This window comes from Theileria orientalis, chromosome 4 (assembly GCF_000740895.1).
Source record: "Theileria orientalis strain Shintoku DNA, chromosome 4, complete genome".
NCBI classification, from domain to species: domain Eukaryota; phylum Apicomplexa; class Aconoidasida; order Piroplasmida; family Theileriidae; genus Theileria; species Theileria orientalis.
In genome coordinates this window covers 1,830,497-1,848,532 of record NC_025263.1, presented here as the reverse complement: position 1 = coordinate 1,848,532, position 18,036 = coordinate 1,830,497, and the positions used below count along the sequence as shown (strand labels likewise).

At 41.9% G+C, this 18,036-nt stretch overlaps 5 protein-coding genes across 5 annotated transcripts; 2 read left to right on the top strand and 3 right to left on the bottom strand.

Annotated features, from left to right (window-relative positions):
• Positions 1-164: 164 nt before the first annotated feature.
• Positions 165-3,222, bottom strand: TOT_040000819 (conserved hypothetical protein; the record flags this gene model as incomplete). Its single annotated transcript, XM_009694458.1, has 6 exons — positions 165-792; positions 830-924; positions 1,050-1,283; positions 1,338-1,909; positions 2,057-2,911; positions 3,120-3,222. The coding sequence occupies 6 exons, from the start codon at positions 3,220-3,222 to the stop codon at positions 165-167; spliced, it is 2,487 nt and encodes an 828-aa protein (XP_009692753.1).
• A 1,358-nt stretch (positions 3,223-4,580) lies between these two features.
• On the top strand, positions 4,581-4,862 carry TOT_040000818 (conserved hypothetical protein; the record flags this gene model as incomplete). The annotated part of the gene is made up of 2 exons (XM_009694457.1): positions 4,581-4,673; positions 4,770-4,862. 2 exons carry the CDS (start codon positions 4,581-4,583, stop codon positions 4,860-4,862), a joined length of 186 nt encoding a protein of 61 aa, XP_009692752.1.
• An 82-nt stretch (positions 4,863-4,944) lies between these two features.
• TOT_040000817 (uncharacterized protein) lies at positions 4,945-9,159 on the bottom strand (the record flags this gene model as incomplete). The annotated part of the gene is made up of 10 exons (XM_009694456.1): positions 4,945-5,162; positions 5,497-6,063; positions 6,424-6,769; positions 7,143-7,285; positions 7,433-7,558; positions 7,796-7,942; positions 8,103-8,299; positions 8,490-8,649; positions 8,734-8,893; positions 9,115-9,159. The coding sequence occupies 10 exons, from the start codon at positions 9,157-9,159 to the stop codon at positions 4,945-4,947; spliced, it is 2,109 nt and encodes a 702-aa protein (XP_009692751.1).
• Positions 9,160-9,524: 365 nt separating this feature from the next.
• TOT_040000816 (uncharacterized protein) lies at positions 9,525-12,833 on the bottom strand (the record flags this gene model as incomplete). Its single annotated transcript, XM_009694455.1, has 7 exons — positions 9,525-9,954; positions 10,042-10,961; positions 10,995-11,384; positions 11,619-11,794; positions 12,026-12,275; positions 12,351-12,524; positions 12,633-12,833. 7 exons carry the CDS (start codon positions 12,831-12,833, stop codon positions 9,525-9,527), a joined length of 2,541 nt encoding a protein of 846 aa, XP_009692750.1.
• Positions 12,834-13,397: 564 nt separating this feature from the next.
• On the top strand, positions 13,398-17,561 carry TOT_040000815 (conserved hypothetical protein; the record flags this gene model as incomplete). Its single annotated transcript, XM_009694454.1, has 1 exon — positions 13,398-17,561. The coding sequence occupies one exon, from the start codon at positions 13,398-13,400 to the stop codon at positions 17,559-17,561; it is 4,164 nt and encodes a 1,387-aa protein (XP_009692749.1).
• Between the last annotated feature and the right edge of the window lie 475 nt (positions 17,562-18,036).

Below are 18,036 nucleotides of genomic sequence, written 5' to 3'. Positions count from 1 at the left end.
CCATTAGCATGGTACCTAGTACATTCCACTGGTTGTATTCACAGTATTTGCCAACTCTCACTACAATGCCCAGTGCTCATTTAGTCTGCCTAACTGTTGTATATGCACTTACACACTGTATATATACACTAGCAACCAAACAGACTCTCGTTTCAATCAGCACATTATTTGTAGTTCACTATCGACTTCACCACTGCGTTCAGCTGCACGTTCGACTGGAAGTTGAGCGGCAGCGAGGAGACTCTCTTGAGCGTGTAGTTCGAAATGTTCGCGTCGTACTTGACGCTGAGGCTGCTGAATAGCTCCTTGAGCACGCTCATCGTGCTCGCGATGAGTGCGTTGCAGATGCTGCGCAGCTGCACCACCACCAGCGTCCCCTGCTTGATGAAGATGGAGCCCAGGAGCACCTCCGTGCCGCAGCTGCTCAGCAGGAGCACGTCCTCCTGCAGGTACACTGAGAAGTACTTCCAGAGCAGGTTGATCAGGTTGTTCAGGTCCAGCGGCAGCTTACTCAGGAATAGTCTGATTTGCCTGTTAACTGTCATTTCCATTGAGTTCCAGAATGCCTCGAACTGGTTAAGCTTATACTTAAGTGGCACCAGTGTGAGGAACACTCCCACTGGCAGCAGCAGCCTCAACTCGCTTTTGTTTCCGTCGTTTTCTATCAGTTTAATTTGCAGCACTGGGAAGTCTATCACTGTCTTCAGGTCCACCTTCAGGTTGATGGTGAGGCTGTTTTCCTTCGCCAGTGGCCTCTCGTCGACCAGCATTATTCCTCCCGTCAGGCCCTTGCTTCCTCGCTGCCTGCTCGGGTAAACGCTCAGGTTACTGCTGTTCGGTGCCGTCATCGCGCCTCCTCCCATTCTTCCTCCGCTGCCTCCTCTCCCTGAGGGTACCAGCGCTCCTTCGGCGGCGTGCCCTATGCTCAGTCTCCCTGCACTCGGTCCTCCGAAGCTGTTAGTGCCGTTTCCCAGCTCCATTCCTGCCGGCCTGTATTTTGCTGCTCCTGTTGGCGTGGTTACGAATGCCATTCCTTCGTTGAGGTTAACGTAGTTCATGTTTAGGGAGGCTATGTTGATCTTTGCTACGAAGTAGAGCTGCAGGTTAAGCATGAAGTCTTCTCTGTTGAGCTGGTTGATGTCCAGGTGCACTTCGTACTTGTTCGTCCTTATCAGTCTATAGTCTGAGTTTAGCAGGAAGTCTCCCAGGTAGTTGCTCAGTCCTCCGTCGCTCTCCGACCTCCACAAAGGCTCAATTTCCTTTCCGAACAGCTTCGTTTCGTCCTTGTACGCCTGTTTCCCTGCGGCTGCAGGTGCGGTCCCTCCCACCAGCGCCACTTGACTTCCTCCTCTCGGGAGCCCTTCTCCTGCCGTCCCTTGTGCCGACCTCCAGCTTCCGCGCTCTCCTTCCTGCGCCTGCATATTTGCTCTTGCTTGCACCACTCCTGCTGAGTGTCCTCCTACTCCTCCCAGGTGACTCACTCCTGTGTTTTCCGTCGTCGTCGGCTCCAGCGAGTCGTAGGTGTCCGCGTAATATGACTGCAGCGAGCTCAGCTTCGTTTTATAGTCGTCCTCGTGCTCGCTAAGTCTGTTGATGACGGTGTTAAACTTGGTCATTTGCAGGAACTTTTCGAGCATCTTTATGTACTCCGCCATGTCCTTTTCCGCCTCTCGCAGACCCTCCTCGCGCTCCTCTTCGTGGTCTCCCTTTGACGTCCTCTTCAGCTTCGTCTTCACTATGAATTCTTCTCTCGCCTCCTCTTTGTCCTTTCCTCCTTCGTACCTTGGTCCTAACTCTCCTCCTACTGGGTATCTTGGGTACCCGGCCGCTCCTCTTTCTTCTCTGTATCTGTGTACTCCTCCTTGGTGTTCTCTGTACCCGTCTCCTGTGTGATCTCTGTCGTGGACTCCTGCGTGCACGTCCAGTCTCGTTCCTGGCTTACTTGCGCCGATTTTCCCCTCGGCTTCTCCTCTTCCCGCTCTTCCTCTTCCTGCTGCTCCCACTCTGCTTCCTCCTACGCCAACGCCTACTCCCGCCGGCCCTCTCTTCGGTTCACTCGTATATTCTCTTTCTCCTGCTCCCTGCTTACTTCCTGGCACTCTGTATCCTCTCAGCTCCCCCTTGGTTCCTCTTCCTCTTTCATTTGTTTTTTCCGGCTCATCGAACGCGTGCGTTGGGTATCCAAACTCTTCCTGTTCTTCTTCCTGTTCGTAGTCTTCGTGGTCTTCTTCGTAGTACACGTCCTGCATGTTGTGCAGGTCCAGCGACGTGTTAAAGTAGTCTATGCTCGTGTCCATGTTCGTGTCCAGGTAGTCCTTCTTGTACCTTCTCTCTTCTCTGTACTCTCCTTCCTTCCCTCCTCTCAGCGTTCTGTAGTTATTTGCTGACCTTTGGCTCTGTTCGAAGCCCTCCTTTGCTGACGGCGTCTTGTATCCTTCCTTCACTGTGCTCAGTGGCGTTTTTTCGTGGTTGTCAAACGCTGTGTCGAACTTCGCCCAATCTGACTGAGAGGACTCCTTCGACAGGTTCCTTGGGATCTCATTAATGTTTCCTCCGTTTCCGTAGCTTCCTTCATAACTGCCCATGCTATTCATTCCGTCAAATGTCGACACGTTTACGCTTGCTTCCAGGTTCTCTGGCCGAATGTTATGCCCCTGCACATTCCTGGTATTGCTCGTGAGGTTAAGTGTGTTAAGCGATGAATAATTCGTAAGGCTCGGCTGATAACTCGGCCTACTCGTCAGCTTCTCGTAGTTACTCAGTATTTTACTCGACGTGTGTGATATGTTCGCCACGTATTCAAACTCTCTTGTGTTTCCTGAGTCCAGTAACTTTGTGGCTAGCCCTTCCAATTGCGATCTCAAAACACAGCACTTATCATATATATCTATGAATTTGGCTGCTTTCAAATCTGCATACAGTTATTTTAGTCCATATATCAATTTTAGTCATATTATGTGCTTTTATCATCAATTATCAATAATTCGCCTTTCCCATATCATATCTATCTTTATTTCTTGTTTTTACCATTTTTTAGCATATAAATTTCCTATCTAATTATCTACTTATCTACACAAATTATTATCTATTTTGTGCTTAACTATTCTTTTTCAGTTTACCTTTTTTCCTCTGGATAGCTGTGTTTAATTTTTTACACAAATCGTTTAAGTTATCTGCGACCTTTGTTGCGGTCTGATTCTTTTTTGTTTTATCAAATACCATTATCTTTCTTAGGATTATTCCTTTCCCTTATATATTGTACACTTATTATATTTTAGTCTCAATTAAGGCTTATTTACAATAATATCCATTAATTTGGGTCATATAAATTTACATATATACAATTAAACATTAAATTTAAAATTTAATGATTTACATATGAAATAATTTACAATGAACTTATACCCACAATTCTGGAATCATATTATTTCACTTATAAATAAATATTTACACATTTTATGAATCAATTTATTTTAAATTTAACGTCTATATTGCTATATACATTTTAAGCTTTACTTTTAACACTGACAGCCCATACACAAATTTATTCTTTTCCTTTTTGTTCATACACTGACACTCATTTTTGATAAAGCTAATAATTTTACTCAAACATTCACGTTTTTTTCAATTTACTATTGATCACTGATTACTACTATGGAAAGTTGATTTATTTATGGACTTGTGAATACGGACAGCACTTTATTATTGTTATCCTGGGAACACTGACTCCAAATACTATTTTTCAGGTGGATATACCATTTTTAAGGGGGATTCCTGCTACAGATTTATCTATTTTCTTCAATTCGGTCTTAAGTGCTCCCCTCATCCATCCCTTTTGGTGTCACAAATTGTCACTATAGGATGCACATCTGTTCAATATTCCATAAATATACTTATAATTATATACATTTATCCTATTTTTGGTTTAAATAGGTATTTACGTTCATCTATAATATGCACTTAGTCTCTTCAGAGGTATGTGTCCACTAAACCACCGATATTCTTACGCAAATACTGGTTCTCTCTCATGTCGCCCTCCTGGCTGCGCGGATCTCTCCATGATCTACTCGCCAATAGCGCCAACTCCCTTTTTTGAAGTCGATTTTACTCTTCGATCACTCCCCTTTTCGAGTGTGTGGGATTGTTGCATGTTGGTGGGCGCTTTATTTTTTTAGTGCCGTTCACTTATTTTTCCCGGTTATTTGATAACTATACAGCTTTAATTTAATCCTAGCTTACTGGCTATATCTTTTTTACCAGTTGCATTTTTTCCTTATTACTAAATTGAGTTGCCTCATGATGACTGACTCGACAAAGCGTAAACCTGGCTCAACCTCTTTCGTCGACTTGACTCGATTACTAGACAGTTTGTTTTTTATTTATTTTTTTATTTATCTTCCTGGTTTTTCTATTTATTCTTTAATTTCTTTAAATTTTACTTTTTATTCTCAATTTATCCCTATTTACTTGCTTTTTTCTTTATATTTATTTATTTTTTATATTTTTTATTACTTTTAATTTACTTTTTAGGTGGTGTTTTAACACTTTTTACCGTTGTGTTGTCTTGTACTTTTCTTTTCATGTTCGGCGAGCTTTTGCGACTATTAAATAATGCTGAGTTTTTGAACAACGACCTTGTTAAAAGGGGCTTGAATCGCTTATTTCCCTTCCGGGTATACTCTTTTTACCTAACTTATCTTTTCATTTCCTTCTTTTTTTTATTACTCATTTTAACCCCTCTTTTTTATATCCACTAATTTATTTTTTAGAGGAGTTTTGAATTCAATTTGACTCATGCTCTTCTTTTTTCGGTCTGTGTTCTTTTGCACAGCTTCAGGTACATTTACTTATTCTCATTTTAATTTACTTTTTCTAACTTTAATTTTTACATTCATTTACTATAGGAGAGCTGCATAAACTGTGTACTATTAAATGGATAAAAGATTAAATTGCTGAGATTCCGAGTGTTATTAGGACGTTTTCCGGCGTAAAGGATGAGCTTAGTAGGAACGATTTATTGAATCTATACGATTTGAGCAGTTTCTTTTCTCCGTCCTTCAACCTCTCTTCGTTTAATTTTTTATTTGGTTGGTTCTTTTTACTTATTCCATTTGTGTCCGTCGCCAGCATGTATTTGTCGAAATCTGTATCAGTGTTAGTGACTTTTGCTAGAACTATAGTTGCAGATACATGTTTGGTTTTAATACTAGTATTGGTAATATCTATATGATCATTGGTAATAGGTATATGGCCAGTAATGTTAATAGGTATATGGCCAGTAATGTTAATAGTTATATTACTAGTATTACTAATGGCTATATGATCAGCAATAGTGGCCGTATTATTATTACTAGTAGCCGTATTATTATTACTAGTAGCGTAACTACCATAAGCTAACTGCATAACCTCTATCAGTAACTACTGCCGGCGGCACTACCACTTCTACGCGTGACTGGTTTTAACTGCCTCTCTACTTAGCACTAATTTCGCTCTTACCTCTGAACCCCCAGAGTGACAGTTCGTTGTTCGTGTCCGTCACTGACAGCAGCGTCGTCGAGTATGAGAAGTCGATTGAGCTCACGTTGCCCTTGCGCACCTCGATTGACTCGAAGGGCCTTCCCACTCTCACGTCGTAGAGTAGCACTGCGTTCATTGCGTATACGCCCAGAATAACTCCGTTTTTGCTCCAGGTCATGCCGTTGAAGTTATTGTTGAAGGCTTCGTGGGCGCTGGTGCCGTCGCCGTAGGGGTGTGTGCTGCTCAATTCGCCGAGGACTCCTCCCACCGTGGCCCCTCTGGCCCTGCCCACGTTCGGGAGTGTCAGGTGCATTGCTGATGTGAACGACTTAAGGTCGTACACTGTCACCTTGTTGTCGTTCGATATCACTGAGAGCAGTGACGAGTTCGGGTGGAACTTCGAGCTTGAGTAGTTTGCTGACATTGACTTGAGCGTCCTTATTGGGAAGCTTCTGTCTGTTGACCACAGCTTACAGTACCCGTTGATGTCGCAGCTCGTGAAGTAGTATCCGAACCTGCTGTAGTCTAGGTCTATTATGCTGTTTCCTCCTGTCGAGCCTCCTGATCTTACTTTACTCTGAGCCTTAATCGGTGGACTACTACTTCTCACTGGCGACCTTTCCTCGTTCGTGTTCGGCGAACTTGCTCCTCCTCCTCCTCCTCTCGTCGACCTTCTTGAGGGTGTACTTGTGCTAATTGGGCTGTTACTTCCACTAATTTCCACACTACTAATTCCGTTTCCGCTTATACCTCCGTTAACCACTATGCCTCCGTTGACTATGACATCTCCATCTATTGTGCTGTTATCTTCTCCAATTGTACTATTTTTATATCCCATTCCATTTCCACTTGTGCTTACACTAGACTCTCCTATTTCTTTTATTTCTCCCACTGGTGCTCCTATACTTGTTCCTGTTACTCCTGATCCTCTTCCGTATGAGCCACTTGGGTAACAGGAGTTATAGTATACGCACTTGATTGTATTATTTTCGAATCCTTCGCTTATTGTGTGTAAGTTGATCGTCGAATCCAACCCTCCTGACAGTAACACCTGTCCGTTTTCTCCGAATTTTAGGCAGTTTACTAGTCCTTCGTGCCCTGTCAGTATCAGGTAATCCTTTTTAAATCCTTGTTTATCGGGGTCGTTATTTTCCTTTTGTGTGCTGTTCGACGTTGGGTACGTCTTATTTATGCTCTCCACTCCCAAATCCTTTCCCAGGACACACGCAATGTCCGTGTATGCGTTTTCACACTGTTTATATTATTACTACTAGTAGACGTAATAGTAACTATCTACTAACAATTACTGCACATCCAGATTCATTATTGTTACCAGTTGCAGTAATATCAGTCGTAACTATTACCACTAACTGACCAACTAACTAGTATTATCTACCATCAATAGCGACTACTACTTTTCTGACAACACAATCCTCTTCAGTAACTACTATTTGATAAATAACTAATATTAGATAAATAACTACTATTCAATAAGTTACTACTATTCGATAAGCTACTACCTATCTAATATTCGTACTACTCGTATTTGTGGCTATACAAGCACACTCTACTATTTGCTGTTGTGCAACCACCACTATCAACCTAACCACTCAGCATAAACTTACTTGTGACTTTACTAAGTCCCACAGGAATATCGACCCGTCTCTTTGACCTGCGGCTGCGTACCTTCCGTCAAAGTCTGACACCGTTGAGCAATTTATACTGTTTGCATTAGCAAAATTATACGATAGAATGTATGGGTTTTGTCCTACGTTTTAATTATACTCCATTACTAGCTGCTACTACTATTACTAGTGCTTTCACTAGTAGCTAACTATTACTACTACAGTACTGGTAGCATCAGTAACTAACTGCATAACCACTTTCTACTGTTACGTGTTATATATACTCTTACCCATGTTGCGATTTTCAACTTGAAGCTGATATATTGAGCGCAGCGACTCGTGGATCAGAGAGCCTGGCCTTGGCAGCGGTATCAGCTTCCTAAAGTCCTCCATTCTGCAAAACTCTCCGTTGATGCCTGCGTGCTCATTATTTTCGTTTTCAAATCATCATTATCATAATAATAATAATACTATTTACTACTACTACTGTTACTATTACCACTACTACTATTACCACTACTACTATTACTACTACTATTACTACTACTACTTATACTACTACTATTACTACTACTACTACAATCAGTACTACTACCAATAATAATAATCATAAACTATTTCTTTATCTATTCTTACTAATTTATAATTTTTACCTTGGGAATACGTGTTAACTTCGTGTCCGTAGTCCTTTGTGTACATTTCACATGGTAGCCCGAATGGTATTTTATTCTCTTTTACTGGCTCTATCAACATGCTATTCACTTTATAGCTTTCATTTTCCACATCCTTTATGTACAGCCCTGAACGTAATATTATACACATTCTAGGCCAATATTACAGGTAATTTAAGACCACTATGTAAATACATAACAACACTACTACCAATATCGCCACTACTACTACCACCAATACTAGCGTGCAATTAATTATCATTGTTTATATCCTTTTTGCGCATCTTACCTAGAAATGGCTTTCTGTACTTGTGTATCGACTCCGGGTCTATTCCGTACTTCAGTATAAAGTAGCGCTTGAACACATTCACTGACGAGTGGTTAAACATCTCTCCGTCTATGAACTCCACTCTCTCCATCAGTATTATGTTGATTACGTTGTTTTGGTAAATGTTTAGCCAGTTTAACAGTATCCTCTTGCAGTTCCTACACGTATTTGTCACTTTAGTATCGTCCTTGTTGCCGTTGTGCTTTATCTTGTGCCTTCTTATCTATTGGCCTTCACTGTAGCCAGACTAGCTTAAATATCTTATACCACTACTCTAATACCACTCTAATTCTACGCTTTCTATCTATCTTATGAAACTAGTGCTCTACTATTTCCTATTAAACCTACTTTGAGAGTATGATTATGTGTTTGCTTGACGAATTGTATCCTGTGTTAAGTATATACAGCTGGTCAAGTTGGTCCAGAAACCTGAACTGCAGGAGCTTGCTGACGTAGTTTTCATATTTACTGTTGAACACGTTCATGAACTCCATCAAGAAGTCTCTGCCTACATATTTTTTCCATTTTATTCCATTAACTTTTATTACTTATATATTCTTGCTACTTTTATTATTTTTTTTTACATTTTTACCTAAATTTGTCGACTGTTTAAACAGCTTTATGTACATCTCCAGGTATATTACGAATCCAACGTCGATAAGCTCATCTTTGTACTTGTTCAGGTTACTCAGTGCCCAATTGAGGTACGTTTGCAGCTCACTTACGTAGAATTCGTAGGACTTTGCGTTTTTCTACACATTATTTATTATTTTTCCCATCTTTTACTCTGTGTATCTTTTTTAATATTTTTTCTTCATTTATATTTATTTATATATATTTATTCTACTTATTACTCTTTTATTGTTGTTTTTTTATTCCTTTTTTACTTACCGATTCTTGACTTTTACTCATTTTGTTCGCTTTTATTATTCTTTCGGCTACTTACATTATGAATATATACCATAACTGTTACCTTTCTTTTTTTTCTTTTTAACTTTGTTAAGATTCTTGCCCCCATTATATTTTTATATGAATCATCTTTAATACTTACTTTCATTCTTCTTTCTATTTCAATTTTCATTTTATTATTAAATTTATTACTTTTATTTTATTTATTTATTCGGAATCTTTTTTTATATTTTATTTTTATTTCTTTTTTACCTCATTTTAATGTGTATCATCAGTTGTGTGTCCACTTACTTTTAATCATTTATTTATTTCCATTTTTACTCTTACACTTACATTTATCATCCCTTTTCAATTTCATATTATTCTTTTCTATTTCATATACTTTGTCTAACTGTTTTTATATGTGTGTACCATTCACTACTCAAGTGTTTTATGTACTCTACTTATTGTGTAATATTTTTTTTAAATTAAAAATTAGAACAGTTTATTGACGAAATCCATGAAGAAGTCGCAGTTTAGGTCCACCTGTTCTTCGTCTTCTGGCACTATGCACTTCAGGTACTTTTCAAAGTCCACTTCTTCTTCTTTCTTCCCACTAAACTTCCCACCAACCTTACCACTTCCACTTCCATCTCCACTTCCACCTTCATCTTCCACACTTTTATCAGCTCTCTTCTCTTTGTTAAGCTTCATCACCAACTCTGCTACTTTTTCCGATATTTTCAGCTCATTCATGAACACCAGCATGCTGTCGTTTTTATATTTGTTTTTGTACACTGTCACTTGATTTACTCTTTGCGCCTCCTCTTCCCTGACCGTCCCATTTGCACTGCTATTACTTTCCGTGCTTCTGCTACTATCCTTAGAGCCATCCTTATTGCTTTGAGTTGCGCTACTATTACTGCTATTATTGCCTTCGTCCGTTGTTCTTCCAGCCTCACTAGTGGCATTACCATTACCACCCTTACTGCCATCACCCTTACCGCCATACGCTATCACCTCTATTTCATATCCTGTGTCATAGTATCCGTATGACACAAACAACATGTGACTCAAATCACCCACCAGTGCCTTGTACATGTTTACCATTCTCAATACGTTATCATCCATCTTCTCACCTTCTTCTAAAGCTCCGTCGTTTCCAACACTCTCCTTTTCTTCTTGTCTACCGTGACTGTATTCAGTTCCAGTACTACTTGCGCTTGCGCTTGCTAAACTCATGAAGTAGACTACGTACATTCCTTCTGGTGACGACTGCGAGTCCTTGCACGTCTGCAATATCACTGTCCAATCTTCACCAGTCCCACTACTCACCTTACCATCACTACCACTTCCGCTATTACTTTTCTGACCACCACTCGTACCTTCTGTAGCACTCGTGCTTGTGCTATCTTTTTCCTTAGTCGTTCCTGGTATTACCATACACATGTTTATATCATCCAGCACCATCCTATCGCTAATCATGCATACGACCAACAGCTTCTTATCCTCTGCACCAGCAACTCTACCTTCTTCAATGCCTTTTGCATTACCTTGTACACTACCTTTTGCATTACCTTCTTCAATGCCTTTTGCATTACCTTGTACACTGCCTTTTGCATTACCTTGTACACTACCTTTTGCATTACCTTCTTCAATGCCTTTTGCATTACCTTGTACACTACCTTTTGCAATACCTTTTGAAATACCTTCACTGGTACCTTCTTGAGAATCCTCTTCTGTGCCCTCTGTGGTACCTTCTACACTACCTTCTTCTGTGGTATAATCTTCAGTTCCATAGACTCTGTTTATTGTTGCTGTGGTCGACACTGCGTACTCTGTTATCACATAGTTTGTGTATATGTCATAATCATCCAGGTGCAATAGTATCTTCCTGTTATTACTGCCACCATTAGCAGTTCCTTCGTTACCCTTATTACCACTACTACTACCACTACTACCAACATCCTCATTAGTGGCTTCCTTCTTACCAGTCTCACCAGCTGTGCTTACATTGCTACCAACTCTACTGTACACACTTCTTTCCACCACCTCCATGTCCTTTATTTCATGACTCAGCATATAGTGGCAGTTATTCAGTGACGACAGTCTACATATGTGCTGTATCAGGTTATTTGTTCCGTACAAACAATATATTATACAACTTCTATTCTCTGTTGCTGTCTTATCGCTTCCTACTTTAAACGACTTCAAATAATTACTCAATTCTACTTTACATTTATTTTTACTTGTTCCTCCTACTACTGACAGTCTCATACAGTTTACTATGTTAATCAACTTTTCATTCAAATTATTTTTCTTCAAATACTCGACCCAGCTTTCATCCTCTTCTCCCTCATTATCACCACAATCACCTCCACTACCACTATCACTACCACCTCCCTTAGCGACATCGCTATCCCCTCCACTACCGGTACCATTCGTCCCGTCTTCCTCCTTTTTACTCTTCCTTTTAGCTTTCCTCTTACCCTTCTTATCCACCTTTTCATCTCCTTCTCCTTCTTCTTCTTCTAGCCCTTCATCTTCACCTTCCTTGGCTCCTTTCCTTTTATTATTACTTGACGTAACTCCCGTCGCATCAAGTAGACTTTTATTTATGAACCTCGTAAGCAGTCTCTTTTCCTTTAAATCCAAATATTTACTTCTAAATATCGAATTCTTGTCATGCACCAGTTCAAACAACAATCCTGTGGTCTCGCTAAAATTCTTTGTCGTTGAACTACCACTCGTTTCCTTACCCTTATCTTCCTTCGTATCAGATTTAGTTTGACCTCCTGGTTCTATACCGTCGTTTGTGCTACTGGTACTCATATCGTCCTTTAACTGTTCTTCAACACCTTCGGTGTTAGCATTAGTATCATGGCCATTTCCATTATTTTCCTTACCGGCTGTGACTTTAGTGGCTCCCTCACTCTTTTTAACTCCTTCTTCAAGGCTATTACGGTTCGTAACAGTGTTACCATTACCATCAGTACTACTAGCAGTATTACTGACATTACTGGCGTCACTAACACTACCGTTAGCGCCTTTCCTGGCATCCGAAGTCATCAAATATGCCTCGTAGCTGAAAAGCACGTTTGTGTTTATGTTCGTACACAGTTGAAGCTGCTTGTGTATGTTTGTGTAGACCAAAAAATCTGTAAACGTCGTGTTGTTTAACAATATTCGCGGCCACAGGTCAATGTTAAATGAGTTGCTCTGCTTCATCAGACTGCTCAACACTCCCTCCTGGTTATCACCAAACGGGTCCACCTTGTAGTATATTTGACGGTCACTCTGTAAACGTGTGCTATTTCGTACCAAATGCCTACTTTCCGATCTAGAGGTCGGGGTTTCAGGCTGCGTTTCTTCGTTCGTTTCTGGATTTACGCTGCTGTTCATACTGCTGATACTATCGAGACTGCTGAGGGTGCCCGGCCCGCTTGAACTGTCGAGGCTGTTCTGCCTATCGCCAGTTTCAAGCGTGCTCGTTCTCTTTGTTAAATTCAGACTGCTTGACGAATCCAAGCTGGACAATGAGCTGCCGCTTATCGACCTATTTACTGCGGTGGCACTGCCATCCGCTGTAGAGGGGCCGTTCACTTTGGTCAAAGAGCGGCTCAAAGGGACCGAATTCTTCAACTCCAGGAGCTGCCTGAAGGACAACGTCCTGTAGTTATTTCCGTACTCCGAGTGCTTATCTATGTGTAGCACTTTAAACTTATTCTTCGTAAGTATGGAGGCGACTAGGCAGTTTACCAATCCCGTTCCATAAATGACCACATCGTACTCAAATTCTTCCATTCTTATTCTTATCTAGACCATAAATTTTATTTTATCTTTCTCACTAAACCTTTTATAGGTAAATTAATCAATTCTCGGTGCGATAGCCTATCAATATATCCTCAGAATTACAAAATGAAATTAAGACACATTTGCTCCAAATAATACGGCAGAGGCGTAAAGCAAATATCAATTATCATGAATTCATATTAAAATAACTAAATTAATTAAATTTTAATAAAAATTATATGGAATATCAACATTGAATTTATTGGGATAAAAAAGTGTTAAATTTATTAAAATTATTATTTATTTATTTTTTTCAGTTTATCAGTTTTTTATTTGTTGTATAATTATTGTCTTTGATTCATTCTTGAATTAATGTGTAAAGTATTTTTATTTTTTTTCTTCAGTAATTCTGTAAACTTCAAATGTTCTAAAATTACAGAATATTTATTGCTAATTTAATTTGAACATGAGTCTTTTAAATGTAACATATACTTGATACTTGTAAATTTATTTTATAATATTGTCAGTAACTACCCCTTTAGTCGCATGTTGATGTGTATGTAGATTTTTATTAAAATGATGTACTCTGATCAAATTGATCAGTTTGACTCTAAGGAGGATCGATTAAATGAGCTTCGCTACGAGTTTATTAAGAGTAAGCGTTTTGAGCTTGAAAGTTTGGTAAAGAAGTCCGACTACGGGTTTACTCAATGGGATGTGCACTTGCTAATGATTGGCTGTGTTTGTTCCGTCTTACTCGTAAACTTGATAACCAAGAATGCTCTTTTTTCTCTGTTTAACTTATTTTTGTTACTTACTTTGTTGAATGTGCGGGTTTCCAAGGACTCCTTCACTCAGGTCAGCAGCACTGTCTTGATTCTTTTTTCAACTTTGCTGATGATTATTTACACCAGTTCTCGTCGCGTTAAAAACACCAATGACAAGGTTGGGAGGGTGTTGGTGTTGATGCTACTGGTTGCTCTCAACGTGCACTTGGTCAGCTGGCTTGTTCTGGACCTTAAGTTGATAGGCAAGTACAGCTGCGTGTCCAACTTCACCTTCGAGGTGCACATGCTGAGGTCCACGGAGCTAATGGCCTTCTTAACTGGCTCCTTGGTCTTTTGCTGCGCCATATTTTTCACCGTGCAGCTGTACTCGGTGTCGTACATTCTTTTTATCATTGCCATCTTCGCCTACAGCTCCAGGTGGAGGTTCTCTCTCCTTCTGGAGCCTGACTACTTGACTATACTGGATCGTATCAAGTCTCACAAGAGGTTCCGGAGCTCCCGGTACTCCGGCAAGTACGGGAAGAAGAACGCCGGCAGGACGAGCAAGGGGTTCGGCACTGGGCGCTACAGCAGTAGGAACAATGGCAAGTCTATGGAGATTTACTTCTTCCCCAACGTTCAGAGCCTTATCACCTTTTGCATCATTATGATAACCCTGTTCATTCTTATATTTACTCTGTTGAACAACGGCGTGTTATCCCTGAAGAATCAGCCTCAGTTTAACACCTATTTGAGCAAGTTTCAAAATTTGAAGAGGAACCGTTTCATTATAAAGATGAAGCTGTTGTGCATTTATGTTTTTATCATGCTGTTTGCCATGGCTGTGCACTTTGGGTTTTACATTTTCTACTCTTTCAACAAGACGAGCTTCCTGTCGCAGCTCCTGTACAATAAAATTGTTTTCTTATTTTCCATGTATAGCAGTAGCAATAACAGTTACTACAACCTAGTTTCCAACGAGAACTGTGGCTTAAAAAGTGAGGGTTGTGGTACCTTGGGGAGTACCATTAACAACTCTAGCACCCTGGCTAGCTATGATGCTAATAATACCAGTAGTAACCCAGACGCCCGTAAAGGCAACCTTAACTGCCACGGATGCCACTTGAGCAACGCTGTTAACAGTTACCCCGACGTTAAGGAGATGAGGATCGAGGCGTACCACTTGGACCCTTGGGGCAGAGTCTTGAAGGTGGAGTTGCTGTGTAAAAGGCAGCTCGGCTCGTGCTCGTACTACAATAACTACCTGGACAACGATAATTTCAGCTGCATAGTTAAGAAGTTGACGGGCAGCAAGATAGTCAAGAGTCTGAGTCACAAGAGTAGGAGTTTATTGGAAAGGCTGAACACCAAGAACAGGATGAAGGGCAGGCTGAGGGTCGGCAAGAAGGCAGTTGACCCCTTTAGCTTCCTACGAGAAGAGTCGATTAACGAGTTTAACCACTGCGGCCTGTTCACATGTTGTCTCCAAAACGGCGGCCACGCGAGTTGCGCCCACTTATGCAATTGCAGCAGTGCCTGTGACCACACTGCCTGCAACTGCAGTCACCACCACGCTTGCCACATGGGCTGCGGAGTTTGCGGATTCGACCTCTTGGGGCACAGACTGGCGTCCAGCGTCAGGATCGGAGGCGCCAGTAGGCTGAATTGCTCCGAGTTGTATCTCTTCCTGCAGAACTACGTGCTGGTGAACCACAACGAACGATCCCTGTACTGCCTGCTTAGGCAAAACAATGACCTGAATCTGCTCGTGTACCAGGACGTCTACAACCTCGTGAAAAACAAGTTGCTGAAGTACAATCGCGAGTTTAACAAGCTGCTGGACTTTTTCATAGAAAATAACCTCCTGGATAACCTTGACTTGTTTGGCAGTGGCTCTAACTTGACGGACCACAGCCACCTGTTCAGCAATGGTATGTATGAGAGCAGTAAACAATGCAACGCCCACGGCTTGCAGGACTGTGGCCTGTGTAACACTACTAATCGGCTCGACGATGCTACAGCGCCAGGAACAGGTCTAGTTGGAGGACCAACCACGATGCCCCTGGAGCCCATTAACTTGGACGGCCTTGTAGGAAATAAGCTGCAGACTGTTGACGAGGGGGAATTTGTCACGAGGTTGTCAATACCGACTGAGTTCTTGTCAGTTACGAACAGGGATGAAGCGCTGGATACCCATGATAGGGTGATAATGGAGGAAGAGGATATAATATCAGGATTCAACAGAGTGAGTGGAGCGTCGAGTCCAGGTTACGCCGGCAACATGGGAAACTCCTCTGGCTACAGCCCAGTCAGCGCAGGAGGAAGGGGAAGCGCCTTTAATAGCTCCCTTGGCTTCAGCCGTAGCCCGGTACAGAGCCCTGTAAGAAATGTTGACGCGACTAGTGCTGCCGCGCTTCCGGGGGCTACCACGTTTTATGGTGGCGATAGGCCAGGAGTACATGATTTTTTAGGCCCCGGCAGTCCCAATAACAATCCCTACTTAGAGGGAGCCAACTCCTTGGAAGACTATGTCAATGTTGGTGGAGATGGCTACAAGGGTGTTGATGGCCGGGCGAACTCATTATCGGCCATTAGTCGCAAGTTGGGAGTAGGTGGCTTTGAGAAAGGATCTGACCCAAAAAATTCCTCGGGAAATTTTAAAAACAATCACCAAAGCTATTTTGACATTGATAGCTACAATTCCCAAGCTGTTAGCAATGACAGCACCAGTCCCCTGGGCAAGTCGCCCTCGGGAAAGTTAGTAATTCATGAGGAGACGAAAAGAAAAAAAAAAGTTAAGTACCTGACTAGGTTTTTTAATCGGAAAATTAACAGTCAAATGTCGCAGGATGATGGACAAAACTTGGGTATGAACTATGAAAACTTCAAGCCAGTCAACGCCAACAGCCGCGTCAGCAGTGAGTTTAGTAGTCCCACCAGGTCGAGTGTCAGGGCCGATGCCAGTAACACTAGTGGGTTGCTAGGTGCATCTGAGGCGACTTTGAGTGCTGCAAACGACGGCAGAAGTGGAAGGCTCGTGGTTGCCGTTAATGAGGATGCCGCGGCCGAGGCCGCCAAAGTAAGCACCAGGCAGGCGCCAGCGACTGTAACTGACAATGCCCGAGCTGGTTACGAGGAAGCGAGTGCGAGTAGTGTTTTTGAGGGGACTGCGATGACCAACAACGCCGACAACGGCGGTAATATGTATGGCGTTAGTCCCAGTGGCCATGGTACTACCACCCCCCGTAGTGGGTATGGCGTTAGTCCCGTCGACGGCAACGTGTTATCTGAGTCTGGTGACCACACTGACGCCGTCAACGCCCCCAATAAAGACTATGAGCTGGAGCACGTGGTTAACTCGATGCATCGCTACAAAAAGACGTTCTCCTCAGGCAATATGAAAAAGTACACAAATCTCAGGGTTAAGAAACTGCAGTTGGACAACAACTTTAACAACAACTACATATACACGAGGACGATTAAGTTCAATACAGCGAACAAGTACATGATTGCAAACGATTCAACGGGCACTAACCCTATCAAGGGCTGCAGTCCTAGCCAGAGAAGTCCAAACAGGGGCGCTACCCTGGTCAAGTTGGGGTCCAGGCCCTCAAGTCCAAGCAGGGCCCAGATCGACCTGGGAAGTGATGAGGTGCCTGAGGTCAGAAGCACTCCGCAGACCCCCAACAGGGCCAGTTTGTACAGCTCAGTCGTGGATTCCGTGATGGCGGACCTTATGGCGGACAGCAGGATCGGCGCGAGCACCCCTAGCAGGCTGAGCGATGAAAAATACAGCACTAACACGACGCCAAACAGATTTAAAGACAACTCGGATCTCAATGTTAGCTTGAGCGGCCGCGCCGCCGGGACTGGAAGGACTGGGCCCCTCGACGCCGAGGATGAGAGCGTCGAGGTGAAAGTCAACTCTATAATGGACGATTTGATGAAGGATTTAAATCTGGATTCGTTTTAATCTGTTTTTATGGTAAAAATTTACGTACTAAGTACATTTGGACAGTCGGAGGACCAAAGGGAGCAAATAACGACTAAAATACACATATGGAAAGGGGAAACCCATTGTAGGCAGCTGGGTGTATTTTAAAGCGAGGAGGCGAATTAAAGCGACTATCTGTTTACGGAATCCGGGATTACGGGACTGGAAGATCAAAAGGCGGAAACGGAAAAAATGAATGCAATTAAATAAAAGATTTGGCCAACTCAAATTGAAAAGCTAAAATATTTTTTAGGTTCTTATAATTTGTAGGCTCGTGAAAATTGTGTATACCATTTATACTGATAACAATTTAAAACTGAGCCCATATGCATCCCCATCCGAAACAGGTGGATTCCACTTTGTTTGTTTTGGGATTTGAAAGCTAAATCCGTGCTATATGAGTTAGTCCTGTATAAATGGCCAGGCAGAATGTAAAATTTTTTTTTATTTTAAT